At 42.2% G+C, this 22,266-nt stretch overlaps 1 protein-coding gene across 2 annotated transcripts in view; it reads right to left on the bottom strand.

Annotated features, from left to right (window-relative positions):
* Positions 1-22,266, bottom strand: part of UNC5C (unc-5 netrin receptor C) — a 245,542-nt gene that overhangs the window by 60,059 nt on the left and 163,217 nt on the right. For both annotated transcript variants that reach the window (XM_032186568.1, XM_032186569.1), the window contains exon 3: positions 7,059-7,202. In XM_032186568.1, the coding sequence (XP_032042459.1) occupies positions 7,059-7,202 (144 nt within the window). The remainder of the gene's footprint in view (positions 1-7,058; positions 7,203-22,266) is intronic.

The raw sequence follows: 22,266 nt of genomic DNA, 5'->3' as shown, positions 1-22,266 counted from the left end.
CCGCTGTATCAGACACATGCTGGGCATTGATCAAAGCTGACTTACCCTCCTAGGGCACGCTTTTGTGCCTTGTTGCCTGTGGGATGAGATTGAAACTAGACTGGGCTGTGCTTGTAACTGGCCCAAGCATCAATACGTGGAACTGGGGATGGGAGTCAACACCTCAAAACCCCATCTTTGTATTCAGTGCACAACTCCGTGCTGCTCCTTCCTTCTTTGGAGGGACTGCTCAAATCTGGCACATGTCACAGCATTGTAAGGCTGCCCCCGCCACCTTCTCAGACTGGAGAGGAGCAGTAAAGATGAAGAAGCTTCCCCCTTTCCAAGCATGGTACCTCATGGCTTGAGCTGAGCTTGTTTCTAGTTCTTCAGCCCAGGGAGTGAGGCCTCTGGCTGTCATCTCATGTGGCCAAGAAGCCACATCAACTTTCATATCCCAGCTAACGGAGACAGAGGAGGATTACTTGGAAGAGCACAACATGATTTGGAGATGCAGGACACTACATCTGCTGACCTCAGATACTGAACAAGTTGATGAACACCCCTCACTTGCTGGGCTACCACCTGTAAGATGCTTTGCTTGATCCTATGACCTGCTGTCCTCTGTTATTCACTATATACTCACTGCCTGAGCAAATGGGAGATGCACACCTGCCAGACCCTCATTCTGCTGATGGCATCTTCAGCCAGCCGGGGATAACACTTACCCTTGGCAGCTGCTTGAAGCCTCACTCACTGCCTGCATGCCTGCTGAAAAATCATTTGTCCCATTCCTCCCCCTTCAGCTCTAAGCTAGTTCAGCCAGGTGCTGGTAAGACAAAACAGCCTTTTACAACACAGCTTCCACGTGGGCTACGTCTATAATGAAGTACCCACTCAACACGTTCAATATTGGTACAACTGTAAAAAATTCAAGCAAGCCCACTTCATAAAGAATTCACTGAGCAGATGGGTTCCTAGGCATGCATCGATCACACCCTTCTCCTCCTCTTATATTTTTACTTGATAGCTAGATATTTCTTGTTTTGTTTTGTAAGCTTAACCTGAGAACTAACTTATAAACTTAACTTTACTGTTCATTACTTTATTTGGTTATTGCAGATGGGATCTAAATTCATTGTTTTTCAAGAAAATCTAAATGTGAAGTTCAAATGACACCTCAACTGGATCTAGATGACAGATGAACTAAATGCTCTGAAGATAGACATTAGAAACACCAAGTGCACATTACAATTTACAGGTAGAGTTGAATCTATAACACACTGAAACAGTAAAACAGCAAACAATATATATAAACATGGAATTTGTTGCTGTTGCTCTTCTAATATGCTACTTTGACTCACACAGATGGCTCATCATGACCAAAATGTACACAAACTTTTGTTAACTTCTCGATTGCATCCATGTTTCATCATCACTCACTAAACAGACTCCATTGAAAGATGATCATTTCTTGGGCATGTTAGCATAGGATATTCTCAAGGCTCCTGCAAGGGGATTTAAATCCATATACATTTAGTAAAGGGGTTATTTCGTATTTTAAACAATGCTAACAATGAAGAGAATGTCCATCTTAATTTATAAAACCTTAATTTGTTAAAAGAAACCTTAAAGCATAAAACCTTAAGCCGTAAATACAAACCACAATGTGGTTTGCATTTACAGCATTTTTATTGCTTATTTATGTGTATTTATTACTGCTGCAATTGCATCCTTAAGTCTGAGAATTGGTCACGCCTGTTAATTTGGGAAGCAGTAGACAAACAGGCCTGTGAAGGGGGAAAGCAGAGTTACTGTACTAAGTATGTTAAATGCTCAGTTAACTCCCGTGCTGCCCTTTCTGTGATCTGACATTGTTTCTGTTGTTTCTTCAGCAGTCTCAGCTCCAGACCACGCAATGCAGTTATCCCCTCATTAAATACACGAAGCAGATATTGATTAGGAATAACTGAAATGGTGCACAGAGAAGAAATTAAGGTCCTATCTCTTATCAAAATGCACAAAACATTCTCTCATTGTTGTTTTTAATAGGGCACATCCTGGACATGCCTTCCTATTAAAACTTTCAAGTGTTATCCTTCCCAGTTCTCCCTCCTTATCCTGCTGTGCACCAAATTTATATCTATTGCAATATGCATTGGTGGCTACAAAATGCATGTTTTGGTGTAGCCAACAAAAGCCTTTGGTGGCTACAGGATTACATGCTCATAACGTTGCCTTAGTGTGAAGGCAGGGGGAAGAAAGGCACTGCAGCCGCAATACTAAAAGGGGAGATAATTGACAGTCAGTAATGAATCTGTGATTTTTATTTTATTATTTTATTTTATTTTATTTTATTTTATTTTATTTTATTTTATTTTATTTTTTATATCTGTTTCTTTCTATGACTGCATACCCCTTGTAAGCGGAGATAAACCATCAGGTAAACTAGTCTACTTTTCTGTACCACATTTATCCTATCAGTATACAGCATCTGACATGCATATATTAGCTACATTCCTTTGAAAAAGTGTCTGGGGAAAAAAAGGCTTCTAGATAAGTAGACAGAAAACTAATATGAAATTATACAACAGATTAACTACTGCAGTTCTTTACTACATCAGGGGTTTTTAAAATGATATTCACTTTAAGTGAAAATTAAGTTCCTTCCTTCCTTCCTTCCTTCCTTCCTTCCTTCCTTCCTTCCTTCCTTCCTCCCTTCTTCCCTCCCTCCCTCCCTCCCTCCCTCCCTCCCTCCCTCCCTTCCTTCCTTCCTTTCTTCCTTCCTTCCTTCCTTCCTTCCTTCCTTCCTTCCTTCCTTCCTTCCTTCCTTCCTTCCTTCCTTCCTTCCTTCCTTCCTTCCTTCCTTCCTTCCTTCCTTCCTTCCTTCCTTTTTCAAACTTTGATTTTAGGATAATTACTAAGAGAAAAGAAGAGACTCTCCAGATTCATTACACCAAAAAAAGATCATTCAACAGAAGTTACAGAAAAAGCTGTTATTTTCTTACTTGTTTTCAACAAATCCAAAACCTGACAGCAGATTTAGGGCTTATATTCTCACTGTATTTTCTCAAGAACAGCCTTGGTTAACGTCATGAAGTCAGTGAGGCTATACCAACACAAAACTGGAGCAAATGAAAAGTGAGGCTGCTTTGCGCACATGGGCTCAAAGCAATTTGTCTTAGCCACCCTGTTATTATCTGATCTAAAAATTAGGTCAAATCCTGAGGCTATTGTTTAGTCTTTATCAGATGTATTTTCTAGTGGGTTTAACTCTGCTCTTGCTCACACACGCTCAGGCATCATTCATCCTTAAAACAGGAACTGTGCCCTGTTAGGTTTTACCTGTTAAATGACATCAGCCTTGTTACATAAAATTCACATTAAAACTTTATATTGGGCTTGATTTTTTTTTTTTTTTTTTAGCCAAAGAGAAAGCTACCCAAACTTCATCCTTCCTCTGTCCATTTGTTTAAATTGAGTAGAAGAACTGTATCAAAACCTATTAGTGACTCCAATGCACCTGATTACATGTGCTTAGAATAAAGAAGAAACGTATGAACACGTAGGAAATGCATTTTAGCACTTTCATAGGCCAATATCTCAGACAACAATCTTATATTTTTCCAGCTCCACCAAGATGTACATAAGGAGTCCCCACTTTTGTTGGTTAGGGAGCTATCACGAATGGCAGAGTGAAAATTAATCCCAGCGAATCTGCTAATTCAAGAGGACAAAATGCTCAGCTCCACTCTCATGGGGAGACCAGCACCTCAGGAAGATGAATTCCATGGCATATGAAAGAAGCTGAAAATAATGATGTTTCTATCACCTGTCTTGCTGCTCCTTTTCAGAAACAGCCTGCCCAGAATGGAGCATACAGGAGGGCCAGGAGTGCTGTGGTGAGATGCCATTAAATGCCCCAAACACTTTGGGGAGCCAGGTTGTTGGCTTGAATCAGCTTCTTCTTATTTGTATGGCTAGCATGTGCAGCCTTTGAAATGCAGCAGAATCTTCACTCCATATTTATAGATTACTCCCTTCCTGAATAACCGAGGCTCTTTACTTGGCTAGAGCGATGTTGCAATTGATTTTCATAGAGAACTTTCATTGACTAGGTTGTTATGTACTTTCTGACACATGCCTGACCCTGCATTAAACAAATACAAGCCACTTTTCCAGGATGCACATTTTTCACACTTTCAAATTACTTTTCAGTTAATTCTATTACACGCTCAGTGAACAGAGATGTTGAATGCTATTATTTTTTGTTTGTTTTAATGGAGTGCTGCTCCAGTCCTTGAGACGACACAGCAATTCCTGAATAAGACCAGTGGTCATAAGGGAGAAAAGACAGAAAGAGGAGATGGAGAAGGAAGAGAGAGAAAGGGAAAGGAAGAAGAAGAAAAGATTTTTTTTCTTAATGTGATAGGAATGGCTAATTACGCTACAGTTGTACATGCTGAGGTGAAATCACTATGTTCAGGTATTAAAATACACAATAAATTAAACAATAAAATAAATAATAAATAAATAATATTAAATTAAATAATAAATTAAATAGAGCACTTTACATGCTCCATTCACTCCTTACCTTTGCCAAAGGTATCAGTGCTTGCTTTTTATATGAATTAAAAGTGAAGACTGCATTGGGGACATAAGCATGCAACTACAGATGCAGGCAGAGCTGGAGAGCTGGACTCTTCTGTCTCTCCTAAATCTTGGACCAGATTCATAAATACTGCATGAACCCTGCCTTACTTCCCTGTCTCATGGAATACTGAGTAACTGTTGGCAGACTTTTCAGCTGTGCTTGAAGTTCAGGTAGGGAACAACAATTATATTGACAGGCCATATTCAGTCCTTTGGAATCAAGGCTGTGAGTATTGATAAATACCAGTATACCTGAGTCCACAGTTTAAAATAGTGATCTTGCAGACAAAATGACATCACACAAGGGAGGTATATATCCCTGATCCTATGTCTGTGTTCCTAAAAGAATAGTCCCAAGTTACCTGATAAATTTATAGAAATCTGTGAAATTAGAAATAGGTAGTTTTGCAGAGAAGGTGCCTCTGCAGCTGTTCAAAAGCCTGTAGATTGACAGCCTGACACTTCAACTCCAAATCCCAAGGAGTGAAAGTGACTTGCCTAGTCAAAGCTGACCAAGAATCCCAAACTCAGGAACAAAAGAAAAAATCTCCACTAAAATACAAAGCTGTTTTTGCTGCGTTTGAGTGACAAGCACATAACACTCCCTGGAATTTCTTTAATTAGACTGTTCTAAAAGAAACCCCAGGACACTGCAAAAATCACTAAACTGATTGTTCACCTATCTCCACATTTTGGTAAGAAAAAGAAGCAAATTCTATATTATGAGCATCTTCAATAGAAATTTGGACACCTGGGAAGAAATGTCAATTGATATAAAATAGCTTCCATGTGCATACAATAATTATGTGCTATATAAAAAAACAAAGTGCATAGGTATGGAAGTTACTTAGCCATCAAGTGAAATACACTTTGACTTGTAAACTGCATTAATTCAATGGTCATCTGTCATAAGCTAACTGGCAGGACATGAAAATCGACTTAATGAGTTAACATAGGGCTCATAATCTAAAAAAACCTTTTCCAACATTGCTAAGCCTCCCTGAAGTGCTGACTGCTTGGAAGGAAAAAAAAAAAAAAGAAAAAAAAGGAATTGCTCTTTTGTTTCATTACAGAAAAAGAAAATGCCCAAAGTCTTGAAAGGTTCCCTGGCATGGGAAAACACTATGCACATATGTAATGGCATTTCTAATTTTGCTGGATGAACATGTACAATACTTTTAATTTCCTTTAACCTTGGAGAAATTCCTCTCTGAGGCTAGTCCTGTACTCAAAGGTACAGGTCTTTTATTTCCACTCAGTTACTTGGAGTACACATTTAAAAATGTGTATTTAAATTTAACCTTCTTGATGTGTGTCTGGATATTTACACGGAGGTAACTACTCTTGGAGGATTTTCACAAGAACAAAAGGAGAATAAAGTTCTAAATAGAGACCTTTAAACAAGAGTCATCCTATAGTCCTCCCTCTAATGTGTCTGTGAAATGCTTTATTCAGCTGGAAGACTTCTCTGTTTTCATTATAAATTCTTAGAACCAGTGCAGGAAATGTAAGTGTACTGCAAACCCAGCTTCTAATGACCTTTTGTTATAAAATGTGTTTTTGCTGAGGTGAAAATGGATGAAGAGATACAATTCCAGATGAAATATTTTGTTCACATTTTACAAAACAGGATTTCATCATGTGAAAGAGAAACAGGAGTCCCCAGCGTGACTACTCTATTACAAAGAAAAGCACCCCTTTGAAAATTAATGAATATTAAATATTTGTACAGTCAAATGAAGATCTGGTTTCAGTGAACTAGCTGCCCTGTGTTCTTGGAGTCTAAGCTGGGAGTGGCTCATAATAAATATGGAGGTTAGTAACCATGAATAACAATAATGAAATATTAGGTCTGAGATGACTGCTTGCAATCTTACCAACCTGGTTATGTGATATGCTAAATACATATTTTTTTCTTTGTTGAGCAACAGCAACATTATTACGTGATGGCAGAGATACGAAAGAACAGTAGACACCTTATTTCAGAGCTTGTTTTGACAATATTCCTATCCATTTGCTTCAGCCACTTTTCTTGAGACAGGTAATTGCTGTTCATAGGAAATACAGGTTGCTGCTTTCCCCATACACAAAGGAGAAAAATGAGATTTCAGAAAAGCAGAACCATGGAATGGTCTGGGTTGGAAGGGAACCTTAGAGATCATCTGCTCCAACCCCCCTGCCATGGGCAGGGACACTTCCCACTAGATCAGGTTGCTGAAAGCCTCATCCAGCCTGGCTTTGAAGACTTCCTCGCTCTTAAGAGCAGGCTAACTGATTTTTTTATGCATGCTTACAAAGGTCTGAATGTTAGTACACATCGAAAACTGCAGAAAATGCAAAGCCCAATAGGTGGGAACCAAAATCTCTCTCCCAAATGGTGGAGGCTCCACTTTCCCTCACCCACACCCCACCGTCTCGACACTCACAGGCGATGCGGACGTAGGCTTTCCGGCTCTTGGTGGTGCCAGCAGAGCTCCAGGCGACGCACTGGCACCAGTAGTCTTCTGGCCCGAAGAGCTCCTCCACTTGCTGGCGGGAAATCTCGATGCTTACTTCTCGGACAATCAGACCTGCAGAGACACAAGGACTGCCAGTCAGTGTCACGTTCAGAGGAAGGAAGGAGCAGAAGTCTGTCTGCTTGCAAAGTTGTGGGACCTTGTGATGCTCTATCAATCTCTCAGCAATATTGTCATAAGAATATGAAGGATGAGAAGCAACAGTTTGTCTGCATAATATGAGAAGTGGGTGAGTGAATAACAATCACTGTGATTTGACTTTTATCATATAGCACGTCTGGTACGTGATAAACAAAAGGACCAGCACCTCAGCTGATACGCATTGTATCTTGTCCACAGGATTTACTTCTAGTGACGATCCAGCCCCATTTTATTTTCATATGAGTATCATAAAGCTATAGACTCATTCAACTTATATGACTCCCTTAACCTTCCTGTAGTTCACCTCCTTTTGCTAGACAGATACACCACAGGGAGAAGTCCTGCTTGCTCTGATACTGCACTGCACAGAAGAAGGGATTTTGCCACTGTAGAAAATGTCCCAGTGCTTGTAATGATGGGCACAAGTGCTGCACCATGGTTATAGCAAGTTGTCAGTCAAAAGACAATTATTATGTGCTTCAGTGCCTGACAGCCTCCTTGCCCATACTCTCCATAATGCATCTCAGTGCAACCCTTAAACTCACAGCCAGCCCCGCTCCCTATCCTTACCAGCAGACCAACATTTGGCCACATTTCCCACACAGTGCTCTCTGGTGGGAAACTGTTTTGCTTCTTCTAAGTGCGAGGAAGTGTTGCGGTGCTGCAGGAATCACTGGTAATGCACTGATCTTCTAATGACCATCACTGTATTTCATACCAGCACATCCTCTTTTTCTGCCTCAAAACGCACAGCCTGGCCAAAATGCTCTTAAATTCATGCCAAGATAATGGGGAAAAGGAGAAAAAAGAGGTGCCTGCATCCCTTGTCAATGCATGTGATCTTTGTTGCTGATGTCAAATCACAGAATCACAGAATCACAGAATTTTCTAGGTTGGAAGAGACCTCAAGGTCATCGAGTCCAACCTCCAACCTAACGCTAACAGCCCTCCACTAAACCATATCCCTAAGCTCTACATCTAAACGTCTTTTGAAGACTTCCAAGGATGGTGACTCCACCACTTCCCTGGGCAGCCTGTTCCAATGCCTCACAACCCTTTCAGTGAAGAAGTTCTTCCTAACATCTAGCCTAAAACTCCCCTGGCTCAACTTAAACCCATTCCCCCTCGTCCTGTCACCAGGCACGTGGGAGAACAGGCCAACCCCCACCTCGCTACAGCCTCCCTTGAGGTACCTAAAAAGAGCGATAAGGTCGCCCCTGAGCCTCCTCTTCTCCAGGCTGAACAAGCCCAGCTCCCTCAGCCGCTCCTCGTAGGACTTGTTCTCCAGGCCCCTCACCAGCTTCGTCGCCCTTCTCTGCACCCGCTCAAGCACCTCGATGTCCTTCTTGTAGCGAGGGGCCCAAAACTGAACACAGTACTCGAGGTGCGGCCTCACCAGAGCTGAGTACAGGGGGACGATCACCTCCCTAGCCCTGCTGGTTACGCTGTTCCTAATACAAGCCAGGATGCCGTTGGCCTTCTTGGCCACCTGAGCACACTGCTGGCTCATATTCAGCCGACTGTCCACCATCACTCCCAGGTCCTTCTCTGCCTGGCAGCTTTCCAACCATTCCTCTCCCAGCCTGTAGCTCTGCTTGGGGTTATTGCGCCCCAGGTGCAGGACACGGCACTTGGCCTTGTTAAACTTCATGCAGTTGACCTCAGCCCATCGGTCCAGCCTATCCAGATCCTCCTGCAGAGCTTTCCTACCCTCAAGCAGATCGACACACGCACCTAACTTGGTGTCATCTGCGAACTTACTGAGGGTGCACTCGATGCCCTCGTCCAGATCATCGATGAAGATATTAAAGAGGACCGGCCCCAGCACCGAGCCCTGGGGGACGCCACTAGTGACTGGCCTCCAACTGGACTTGGCTCCATTCAACACGACTCTTTGGGCCCGGCTATCCAGCCAGTTTCTAACCCAACGAAGCGTGCGCCAGTCCAAGCCAAGAGCAGCCAGTTTCTTGAGGAGAATGCTGTGGGAGACGGTGTCAAAAGCCTTGCTGAAGTCAAGGTAGACCACATCCACAGCCTTTCCCTCATCCACCCAGCGCGTCACTCTGTCATAGAAGGAGATCAGGTTCGTCAGGCATGACCTGCCTTTCGTAAAGCCATGCTGACTGGGCCTGATCGCCTGCTTCCCCTTCAAGTGCTGCATGATGACTCTCAGGAGGATCTGCTCCATGAGCTTCCCTGGCACTGAGGTCAAACTGACAAGCCTGTAGTTTCCTGGGTCAGCCCTCCGGCCCTTCTTGTAGATGGGCGTCACGTTTGCTAGCCGCCAGTCGATTGGGACCTCCCCTGATAGCCAGGACTGCTGATAAATGATGGACAGCGGCTTGGCCAGCTCCTCTGCCAGTTCCCTCAGTACCCTTGGGTGGATCCCATCTGGCCCCATCGACTTGTGCACATCTAAGTGCCGTAGTAGGTCACCAACCAGTTCTTCATGGATAATGAGGGCCACATCCTGCTCCCCATCCCCTTCCACCAGCTCAGAAGAACCAACAAACTTCTAACATGCCTCTGAAAGAACCACCGCCTTTTCAAAACTGCACTCTCATAAACAGCCTTGAATATAGAAATTCCACATGTAAATGTTTTGTATAGCGGGACCAATTTTCCCTTTCCTTCCAGAATTGCCAGAAAACTGAATTAAGAGATCCTTGGATCACCCACAGCCTGTTCAGTTTGTCCTGATCACCGAACACCAAAGGGGGGGGTTTTGAGCCCTATTGCCAAGCATGGACCTGAGCCCTTTGAGTCCTGCACACGATTACAAGGAGATATTTGTACCATGAATGCTTCTGCCTGTGTAGCACAATGTGCTCCTGAAGCACTGGAAGCCAGTTGGGCCCTTCGACTTGGGACCTCAGCGAGGCTCCGATCAGGGAGCCAAGGCTTAATTGCTGTTTGTACATCCTTGTGCACTGTCACTGAGGCTGCGTGCTGTGCTCTTCCCAAACTCAGCTAACAACAGCAAAAAGGAACTCATGCGTGTAATACCATAGGCCTCTCTGGTGGGAATACCATCTAATGAGATGCATTTTCCTGCTAGAGACCATCACAGCCTAGCCTCATTTTTTTTTTTTTTTTTTAATTTCATTATCTTTGACATCTTCAGCCATCGAATAATCACCTACTTTGGGGGGAAACACCTAATAGCTTTCCCCCTTGAAATGAAATACTCAGAACATAGCAACTGCAGTCCCAAGTATGGAAATCAAAGCAGTGTGTGGACACTTGATATGCAACGAACACTATGTTATAAACTTGTTCTGCTTTGATGAGCTAATTTGACTGCAAAAGGGGTCTGAGGATAGCTTTTGTCCTGTTGAGAAGAGCATGAAAAGGGTGGGGAGGCAGCATGTACATTACATGCATAAAAATGGTTATATTTTCCCAGTGCAACTGCTGCTGGCCTAAAGATTACTTCAATTTATTCCCAGTTCTTACAGCACTAGCTCAGGCAGCCTTAGAAGGTTACAATTTTATGTTTCTGTAATAAGGCTGATTATAACAGCGCGATGGAGCAGTGGACTCTGTTACTCAGGGGCTGAAGCAAGCAGGCTCATAATGACAGCACTGGCTAATAATGATTATGAAATAATTCTTAACATTTGGGACACAAATTCAGTTCTCTGATAGTCTATTGAAGGTATGAAGTCATGCATAAAACAGTTCCCTCCGAACATACCAGCAGGAACTTTAATCTTTGATTTCCTGAGATTTTCTAATTTAGAATAGCAAACTATTCTGGGTACTGTCTTTTGAGACAGCCACCAAGTTCTGATAGGTTTTGGGTTATTCAAAGTCATTTGACATGTGGACTTTGAGTGGCATCAACAGTTGTGCCGTGGCCAAACAGGTGCATGGCTTTTTGATGGCATAGTTAGTGACTCCATGGGATCACCTGGGATGTAACGAACAATGACCAGAACTGAGGGCGACAAATGCAGGAATTCCCACAGTGATACCTCTGCTTTGTTGATTTGTTCTTTATGCCAGAGTAGGCAGATGAAGCATTTGCAAGAGAATCGTCCTGGACTCGGTGCTGTTTTGACATGCTGGGAGGCCGATCTGACCACTCCTTCCCAGCATTGCCCATGGGTACCACATCGCACAAACAGCAACAATGATTTAGGAGGAAAATCTTGCCAACCTCAGACTGCAGGGCACACGCAGGGGGATACACTTCCCTTGTTGCATTAAATCACAATCCTCTTCTGCTAACACACTTCAGCGTAAACCCTAATAGAAAATCTCTTTCTAGGCTGGGTTACGAAAAAAGGAATTTGCAGCGATACCTCAGGAAGCAACTGCCTCGTTACCAGCTGACATATTGCTGTACATCAGATTTCAGAGAGGAGCTGGTAGAGGCTGTCTGCTTTCATTCAGGAGTGTATCGCTTATATACCATGCGTGTGGAGCTAGCGTAGGACAGCCCTGGGATAATGACTTCAAACAGTCATCTTCATTTTACCCCTTTCACTCTACTTTGCCACGGTGATAAGTAACAAAATGACACTCTTTCACAAAGAATATCTCCTCTACTTTGCCTTCTTTACTAGAAATATATTGAATTTCCCAGTCTAGTTCTTCATGTGGCTAAGCTACGCAGCAGGTGAAATTATGCAGTGTACTTGACACTGTTTTCTTACAAGGCTGGAAAACTCTAGGATTAATATAATTGCTTAGATGGTGCCACTATCCACAAGAAGGCAGGTTCTTCCTGCTCTGAAGCAATGCAATAATAAACACCGTTGAAGGGAGACAACAGAAATGTGGGCAGCTAGAGTGCTTAACAGGTCCCTTATAATGCATATAAATCCACAAAGAGCATCAGTATAGGACTTCTAACTCCTACTCTCAGTGTGACAAATAGCTAGAATTTGACAGCAAAAGCATTTGCTTGCACTGTCCAGACTTGATTTGCATTCAACAAACTGAGAACTGTTTCTGTAGCCACTTGCAGCCCATCTGGATCTTGGGTATGAGCACAGATATGTGAAGATATTTGGTCTAATTATCAACACCTTATTTCTGGCAACAAGAAGATTGTGAAGAAGGGAGCTTTAAAACAAAAATGCAGAAAGTCAAAGTAATTTAAAGCAATTCTCCAAAATAAATGGTAATTGTATCGTAAGGTTGTGCACTAAAAAAAATCACAAATCCTTAAAAACGCATTTCTGGGTTGCTGGGCTCTTTCTGCATAAGCGTTTCTTTTCTGAATAACTGCAGAATTCCCAAAAGAGCAGCAATGTACGAAGTTTTAAAAAATTGAATATGAGAAAGTGAAAAAAAATCTCAGGAAAAAAAACAAACCCAAAACTGGTTGCTGTCTTCTCCTGGTCCTGAGTATTTAGATCTGGATCAGCTGGGTTACAAAAGATGTCAGAGAGGTTGCTCAAGGCCAGGGCTATTTATACACACCGATCAGACTGTTTTAAAACATTTACTTAAACCTGGCAGCAGAAAAAGACATTACGTTGGTGGAATTTCCCTCAAGAGAGGTCCAAAACCCTGTAGGCCTTTAGGAGACTAAATAAACTGGTCTAAAAGATCTTCCTACCCCTAACAGTTTTCTGTCCAAGTGAGGGCAAAGGATAGCTTATAATAAGGCTCAGAGCCTTGGCATAATCAATCTGTGATGACATCCCATGAATTAAATAGGAAGGATTTTTCCATGTGTGAAAATTTTGCATATTTAGCAGCACAACATATGCAATTATTCATTTCAATAAAATAAATGTATCTCTGGGGCTAATACAAGTTGGGCTCTGAAAAGGAGTAGGAAGGAACCAGAACTTTGCTTATTTCTGTATTTGCACGTTAATGAGGGATTAATGGGGGGAACGAGACAGAGGGTGAAGGGAGCCGTGCTCAATCTGCCTACTGCTAATGCATGCAGCTAAATGAGCACAGAGGAGAGGCACTGGCTGAGGGTATACATGGAAATAAAATTACTACCCCTCCTGGAGCAAAAGAAAGAGTGAGGAGGGAATTGTGGCTTATATACATACTATTTTATTATAAGCTCTATCCTAGAAACACAATCAAGCATAGACACACTCCATTCACACAGTCCCTAAGTGCTTAACTTATTAGCTGGCTATACAAACTGTGAGGTATATTATCTGGTCTTCAGAGGCAGAAATGTTATCGTTTTTAATGTATGCAAATGTAATGTAATTGTATGATATTATGGTACATTATTAGTAAGTGCAATAATAACTCATGGGTTCCATATTGCACCCACTGAAGTAATTGGCAAATTTCCCAATGATTTTAGGAGGAGCAGATATGCCAATCAGTGTAATTTCTTTCCAGAGGGAAACAAAAATGTCTCATAAGGTTCTGCAACCGCATATGACTGCTTATGATGAGAAATGATCACTGCAAATATCTGAAACATCAGATTATTAGCAATTAATTAAACGTAATTATCCAGCCTGGAGTCAGTTCAGGCCACAGAGTTAGTATCCTCACCTCCCTGGTCATCACTTTGCCAAGAAATTATGTGGAAATAATTTGGCTGCCATCAATGTTTGGCGTTTGATATTAATGCCCTGCATGTGTGAAAATATTCCTCAGGACTTCGACAGAGCAATTTGTGTGGAAGCATTATATTGGCATGTCTCTGACCCTCTGGCACAACACTAAACAGGAGCTATTTATTCACAAGACTAAACTGCACTTTCAAACTCCAAGAAACAGAATGGATGATTTGTTTATTTTCTCTGTAAGTGGAAATTCAGATATTTTTTCCCCCCAAAATTCCTCCCCTTCCTGCTCTGTGGTGGGGAAACAGAGGTCAGGGAGCATGTTTGGTGAGGACAGAGGCAAGTCTCTTGGAGTCAGTAGTAAAACAGTATGGGGTAGGGGATTCCTCTGCATGTGCAAGCCATACGTGCTGCCAGAGGATCCCTTTTTATGGCAAGCAATTCCGTGGTTACATTTAGCCAAACATGGTGTGCACCCATGTATATGACTCAGATCCTCAGCCTAGAGACTGTGGTTTGCTCAGTCTTCAAATAAATTAGTGCCAGTCTGAAGCAGCCCATGCTTTCTGACTCATGGTTCCCTTTTCCATCTATTAGTAATAGGAGAGGTGAATGAATGAATGTTGTATGGAAGTTGCTCAGGCAGTACATATTTTAATACCATGCGTGTTCATGCTCTTCAAAGCAAGACGAAGGTGGAAGGAGAATCCTGATACCAAAAAATAAAACAGCAGTTTTTCAATCATTTCAGAAGGGGCTGGATCATCTGCACAGGATTTGGCAAAAAGGATGAAAGCATTTTTAGTTCTCACAGTCCCCATCTGCCTTACATTTCATACACAAAGCTTCATCCAAAATTCCTTAAAACAGCCTCTTTTTTTTTTTTTTTTTTTTTTTTTTTTTTTTTTTTTTTTTGTGAAAGTGGGCAAGCCTATACACCAAAGTGGTATGACTGTAAACAAACTTACTAAAAGGTACACAGACTCCTTTCTCATTATGCAGTCCTATGTCGTTATATTCTCCTCTGATGGTAAAACTTACACGACCAAAGCCAAGAATGATGATCTAGTGATAGTCCACAATGAGCTATCTGATTTATGTAATTGCTCATCACAGGTGCTATAAACAACCTGTCTCTGTAGTAGAAGGCTTATCGCTTTCCTTGTTAAAATAACCTTTTCACAAAGGAAAACATAAAATCAGTCCTCTGTCAGAATGGAACTCATTTATCCTCTTGCAGAGACGTATCTCTCACAGTCATGGAGTAATTCTGCCCCAAAACATCAGAGTAGTTATGCTGTGGAATTTGGTCTTTTAAAAATGAATAAATAGGCTATGCACAAGAAGAACAGCCTCAAATATTAAAGTTCTTGCTGAGAAAAATGTACTCCGTGCATCCTAATGGGATAGAGATGATTGCATAATGGCACACTTTGCCTATATCTTATTTTCTATGTGGAGTAGTGGCAGCCTTAACAAAAGATGGATAGACAGATAGATATGTAGAGATATTTTTAAAAAGCAAACAGCTTTTCCGCTTGGTAATCCTTCACACTGTGATTGCATGCACCTGTTTTTGCCTCAGTACTGCTTTTCCCTAAATGATGGCTGGCTAGTGGTATGAAACGACTGCAGGAAGATTACAAACAATTTGCCATAAATATTAGCTCAAGCATTTAAATTAAAGGTTTCCAGCTATTTGAGCTCTCTCCATAACTTTCTCCTTAGGAAAGAGATATCTCCTTAACACAAATTAATACAGATGAAGGTAATTGCCTAATAAAGTCAAGTCTGCATTAAAACCTACATCAAGTTTGCGCTAGTTTGCTGTGGCATCTAATTAGCAACCAGTAGCAGTGAGTTAAGCTAAAATGCTAGTTCCCCCACCACTTTTTAACTGACTTACGCACTTCCACAGAAATTACAAAAGGCTGTCTTCAGAGGGATTTTACTTTGAACTGGAATTAAAGAATGAGCATCCTGTTTGGGTTTTATTTTCTTTTAGCAAAAAAAAAAACAAGGCCTTTTTGTTCTTTTTCCATTAACATCTGAAGGACCGAGTTGTGTAAGATGGAAGAAGGATTTCAAAAGTGAATTCCTGGGTACCAGTGGAAAACAAATGCAAATCCTGGCCTCCGCCAGCACAGTGGAGGTGAGCTGTAGGCAGGAGACCCATGGGCTTGTTCCCTTGTGTTAGGTGAAAAACACATTTCCATCTCCTCCCTGACCAACTTAGGCACCTCACTACTCTATATTTGTTTAATGCTTTAAAACTACATTGGATTGCTTGTTCTCACCCTATAAACAACTAAGAGACAAAGCAAAAACAACCAAAACCATCATCCTTCCACTTTTTTTTTTTTTTTAAATGGAAGCTATTTTTTGGTTCCCAGCATTTTTTCGTTAATATACACAAATTGCTCCAAAATGTGTTGTTCTTTTCCCCATGTAACAACGTGTGCTTATTGTTGCTGTTTCTTTTTTTATTTTTATTTTTCCTGGTACAAAAGTAATAATCATGCTCTGGTATAGCAGGACTCCAAAGAAAACCTCACCGCAAGCATACATCTACATTCAACCACAGGTATCTCCGTTTCTGCACTCACATAAGTCAAGGAGCAGAAAGAAATGAAGGTGGAAGCCTCCTGACCCAAATCTTCCCCATCACAGAGTGGCAGTGCCCAAGCTGAGCTCTGCCAGACCAGCAGGGCTACTCACAGGGAGCACGAAGAAGAGAGGCTATCCATGTAGGAAAGCATGAGCATGAGCAGTTCCAGCTTTTGGGTCAAAGCCCAATTTTCCCTTCTTTTGTTTGAGGCACGTGTGACTGAGAAAAGATTTTTTTTATTATTTTTTTTTTTCCAAGGGCCAGGAAAACACCCTGCCAGAGGTTCATGTTTTACATAAAGCTGCAGTTGAGACTTCACAAAGGAAATCTGTGCACTTTTTATTTCTGGTTCAGAGGATTTACATGCTCTTTCTAATGATCTGGGCCTTCAGCAGTGGGTAATGCTTCCCAGTCCCCAGCTTAGTGCTCATGCAAAATTGAAGCACTTTTGAGGCAGTTTAGAGCCTACAGATGAATCTCAATGTGCAGACAAAGAGGAATAATGGTTGTTTAGCACTTTGCTAGAAGAAGCTGAGGAAATTATGGGGGGGGGGGAGGAAATCTATTGAACTTCCAACATCTGGGAAGCCACCAGAGAGCATCTGAATTTTGAACAGTGTGTTTACATTCCCTTTGCAGAATGGAGGTGGGGGGTGACGAGAGGGAATGAACAATAAAGAGCTTCTTTGTATGTATTTAAATAAATATATTTTTAACATTTTAAAATAAAAATATAAACCGAGTTGTTTTGTTACATTATCGACTTACTGATGTATATATAAATATATATATGCACACATGTGCCTGTGTACCACACCCACTCCGTGTGGATTTGAGGAGCAGAGACAAGGTGACAACGCCTCATTTCTGTGTTCCTGATGCAATGACACAGTTCAGTGGCTGGTGCAGCTATTGTGGACCTGAGGACAGCCACTACGTGACACAAGGGGTCACACGGGAGCTTTCGCAAGCCATTCTTTTCCATTTTTTTTTTTTTTCAGTCCATGATGTGCAGGAACAGAAGGCCGGGGGAGACGTGTCAAAGCCTCTCCCAGTTGTTTGTTGCTATTGTTCTGTATGTTTGGCATCACGTTTCGTGGCAGACTTAGGTGTACTGAGAATATTTTAACAAAAAAAATGGCAAGAAGCTGCTTTTAGAGAAGCTTTCTCCAGAACATTAAGTGAAGTGACCTGTGGCAGGCAGACATGAAGCTCTGGTGATGTCTGTTCCCACACCCAGTGTGTACTCAGGTCTGTGCCCAGGCAGCAGTCCCAGCCCCAGCTCCTGAAGGCCAGGAGACTTCCCTCGGTTGGTAGAGATGAGAGAAGTCATCACAGAAGGAGTGTGAAGAGGCACAGAAGTCACTCTTTGTGCATGTGTTGCTGGATACAGCACAACACACAGCTCCCATTATCTGCAGTGAGGCACCAGGGATGCAAGCAAGCTGCTCCACAGCTCCACGTGACTTTGACACACAAAAAAGGGGCCTGATTCATTATGTAAGTAGTCACTGTCAAAAAGCATCCTTGTAGTTCTATGTATTTTATTTTTTCCCCCCCTTGGGTACCCTTCTCTGACTGAATTGCGGTACTGGCTTCCACTTTAGTTAAGGAACAAAAGGATTAAAACTAAACCCAAAAGAGAGCCTGATCCACTTCCACGTCTCATTACACTTCAGGCTGACAATCCTTCCTCCTCTTCAGAGGAGGGCATGGCAACCAAACCAGGTGCGGTGTCGGCACTCATTACAGAGGCAGCGCTGTACGAGTCACTGGGAAGCCAAAAGCAGCAATCAGCCAACCACAACCCTCTCCAAAATCAAAAGCAGGGAACAAATAATAGAAGAGGCAGCAAGGGCCCAAAGAAGAGATGCAGAAGAGACTGACGAAAAACTCCCTTTCCGCTCTCACAATCAAAATACAAAGAGGGATGAGAAGTTATGAGGAGTTGGGAAAGGCACCCCATCAAAATGTGATGAGCAGGAGATGTACATAACCTCACGGGTGAGCAGCAGGCGTGCCGGTACCCAGCACATCACGCTGCTCATTTATGGACGAATCAAGAATGCATGGGAAGGATAAAAAAACTAAATGCAAGTGGTGAACCCATAAAGGCAGCACAAAGTTAGATCCTGCACGTGGCAGAGCTGTGTGCAACAGCCTCCTCTCTTCCCCTTGCCCCTCAGCAATGATTTCACGAACCCTGCCTGCTTAGTGGAAATAGGACTGCAACTTGTGCTCAGCGAAGAAAATGTAAAATACAATTTGGACCTCCATTTCCTTGCATACTTGCAGAGATTTTTTGTAAGGAAGCTACAGACTAACTCATTCTCCTGTTTAATTAACCAAGAGACCTACACCTACAGGATTCAAGTATCCCTGTCCTTGCAGTGCCAGGGTGCTCCTGGCTGCAGCCCTTTTGTTGGACACTGCACAAGACCTGGGCTCTGTTCTCCTTCACCATCCCTATATAGAAAAAAAAAAAAAATGATGGGCCTCCTTTGGGCCTCTCTTCCCATTCTGAACAAAGCTGAAATCCATTGTTCTTTCAGGCTCTAGACCGCCCATGCTGTGGGGAGCCCAGATCCCATGCGAAGGGCTTTCATCTCCAAAGGAGCCAAGGGAACAGCTGGAAAACCAAAGCAGCACTGTGCCAAGCCAGAGCTAGTCCGAAGCTCTGGTGGGTGGAACTGGTGTCTGAAGATGCCTTCTGGGAATCTAAAGGGATTAATGGGATTGTGAGTAACAAAGGGCTCCATGAAGCAAAACCATGAAGGGAGATAAGGTGTAGGCTGGAAATGTTCAGAGGCGTATCCTCAAATGCTTCAAATGAATACAATATGCATCCATTTTCCTCCTTTTTATTATTTTAAATAACTTTATTTCCTGTCTCGGATTTGTTTTCCTAGAAACCCACAGGAAACCTTCAGGATAATTAGGAGAACAGCTGCAGATAGGAAGTTAATGCTGCAATAATAAATGAATAAATACCCTAAAGCTTTTATCTTTTGATCCCAGAGCACTTAGAAGAAGTAAATAACAGAAAAGTGGAGTTATTTGTATGGGGATACGTGGTAAACCCACTGAAAATTCGGAATGACCCTTCCCATGGACACACAGGAAGAGTGTGGGCAGGATTTACTTGCAAGAAGAGCATCTCCCTCTGGCCCCCACTATTAGAAGCTGTCTAGGTGTAAGAGCTAGAAGCAGCCTTCCACAAGGATTTACAGGAATTTAAAAATAACAAAACAAAACAAAGCTCTATAGCACAGCATGCTTAAAGGAGAAATTAATTATATGGCAATATATGTATTATAAGAGTGTTATATGTGGCGAATACTGTTTTCAGTGGAGTCTACACTCAAAATCCATGGGGTCTGTTGAATTTAAGAAACAACCTTGCTGGATCTAGGAGACAGTTTTGCACTGCCTATAAGCAGATTTTTCCTCCAGAGAGCAAATATACGACACAGTGTTCTTATTCTATATATAAAAATGTAATTTCCCTTCCTTAGGTCAGCACTGACCTTGGTGATTTCTCCACTTCCTTCAACAAAAATAATTACCATACTGAATTTATAGCCTAGAAAATTCTGAGTGTGTTGCTTCTGAAGTTTCAAAAATGGTTCTTTTTCTATTAAAGTATACTAATTACTCAAGATAAAAGTGGGAACTTTGCTTTCTTGCCAAAATTCCTGCGGTAGCTTTGTTGTTGGGTATTTCCTTGATTGGGGTGTGCTGGGGACCACTCTCCCAGCAGCCAGATTTGGAGATGCAACCTAGGAGAAGAGAGAGCTCCTCTCACCGTGGTGATGGGCACAGGCCTCCTCTTTCCTGGGAGAGCTGCCTGCAAGGCCACAGGGAGAGATGTGGAGAGAGAAGGAGGCCTGAGTGGCACCTAAAATGTCAGCAACCGAAATGTCAAATTTGAAAAAAAGTGTGGGTTTGTTCATATATTTCTATGTAAGTAAACATCTGGTATCCCTCCAGAGAATCCTGGTTCTTTGGAGAAATGCAGATGGCTGCTCTGTTCTGCACCAGCTGCAGCCTTTCAGACCATACATATAAGCAGGTTTCACTTTTAGCATCCCTGCAGAGAGTGGACAGAGTTTGAATTACTAAAGAAAATGGACTAGAGTATCAATTCTAGCCCACATCTCAAACCTATTAATAGAAGCATTTGGGAAAAGATACACGGACACATTTTTAAATTTCCTTGAGTTGGATTAGGGGAGAATATTGAAGGAGCACAGCTAAAAACTGACAATACGTTGCTGATAAATAATTATTTTGAATCAGGGTGCTTGATGTTTGTAAGGGATTTGATCCAATGATGAACAGACAATAAAATGACTTGTGACAACAATGGAATGAAAACAATCCTTATTTATGATATGTGGCTACCCAAACCAGAATAAACCCAAGGTATTCTGCCCCAGAGAGTCAAAATATTACAGGCTCTAACGTAACTGCGGCATTTAACATTACCTGTCATCTCCTTAGCAAAGTTCCTAAAAGAAACTGTCCACATTTTGAACTCTTGAAAAATAATGAGGATTAGGAGACTAGAGCAGGTCATGAAGAAGCAAAAAGAGATTAAGGAAGAAACACGTGCAGAGAAGAAAAAATAATAATAATAAAAAAAAAGCAATAAGGAAAGGATCTGTGGGTGACAGAAAACAAGGTGAATGGTACCCATCTGTGCTCCTGGTCCAGAGCTGAGCTTACATGGGGGACAGGGGCACCTGCATTTCATATTTGAGATCCCAAATTAAGTTTTTCCATGCTGGTATCAATGAAGTGCTGCATTTTGTATATAGTCATAGCTTTTCTTATTCATAAAAAATACTAACAGGAACATGTACCACTGCTCCAAACAAGAGCGTGTAAGATGATCTTTGTTGTATAATCAAAAGTCCCAGCTTCAACAATGAAAGCTAGCTAGCAGCCAGCCAAGTGAATGGGGCTTTTGTTCATTAGGGCAGTGCAGACTTTCAAATCACAGTGTCACAAACACCAAATAAACAGCTTTCATGAGATGTACACAGACAGAGAGAAATAAGGTGACAGAGTATGGTGGAAGTGATATTTCTGTCTCTACAAGCAGTGCCAGAACAGCAGTGAGTCACTGTGGAGGCTTCCCCACGCTGTCTTGGCTGCAGCATCCTGCAAGAGCTGTTTTAAAGGCAAAAGGGTAGACGTCAATCTTTGATCTCTCTGTTGAGGGCGATCTGTTAAAGATTTAGCTAGCTGGATATCTACTCCCCTGACAGGCTGCCAAAGCCATTGCTTAGGGTAACAACCTTCTATTTGCCAGATCAATGCTGACCAGACGTCAAAAGCTCCGTCTCCTTTCATCAAATCTGCAAGTCATCCAGAAATACGTTATTAATGGTAAAAGGTAACGGTGGAAGGTTAGCGTGGGAATCACAGCAGTCATCCTTGACTATGTCAAGAAGCTGAAACGAAGAAGTCTGAGATTTCTGTCTGAAAAGAAGAGCACATTCACCCACCGGAGTGCAGTTTGATAACCTGTCTTTGTCAGGGGAAAATCTTTTTCTGATCCAGATTCTAACTTGACCATTTTTGTTGATTTGGTTGGAGGCAGGGAGAGGAAGGAGCAGCTCAAGGGAAGATCTTGGAAACATCTGTGCTCCTTGCTGAAGGCTAGGTAGCACCAAGGACATTTCTGGTGGATGTTAGGTCCCCCAGGGCCTGCCTCTGAAGGCAGGACACAGGAAAAAGGATTGGTAACTTCACCTGGTCCTTATCAGAGCCTCCCTCAGCATGTCTGTCCTTTGTGATGGCACAGATAGGCCTGTTCATTTTGCTTTATCAGAGCCCATAGGACAGGTCCAAGAGCCCT

Source organism: Aythya fuligula, chromosome 4, assembly GCF_009819795.1.
Source record: "Aythya fuligula isolate bAytFul2 chromosome 4, bAytFul2.pri, whole genome shotgun sequence".
Classification (NCBI taxonomy): Eukaryota; Metazoa; Chordata; class Aves; order Anseriformes; family Anatidae; genus Aythya; species Aythya fuligula.
Note: the sequence above shows the minus strand (reverse complement) of the source record. Positions and strands in the feature narration are given on the sequence as shown.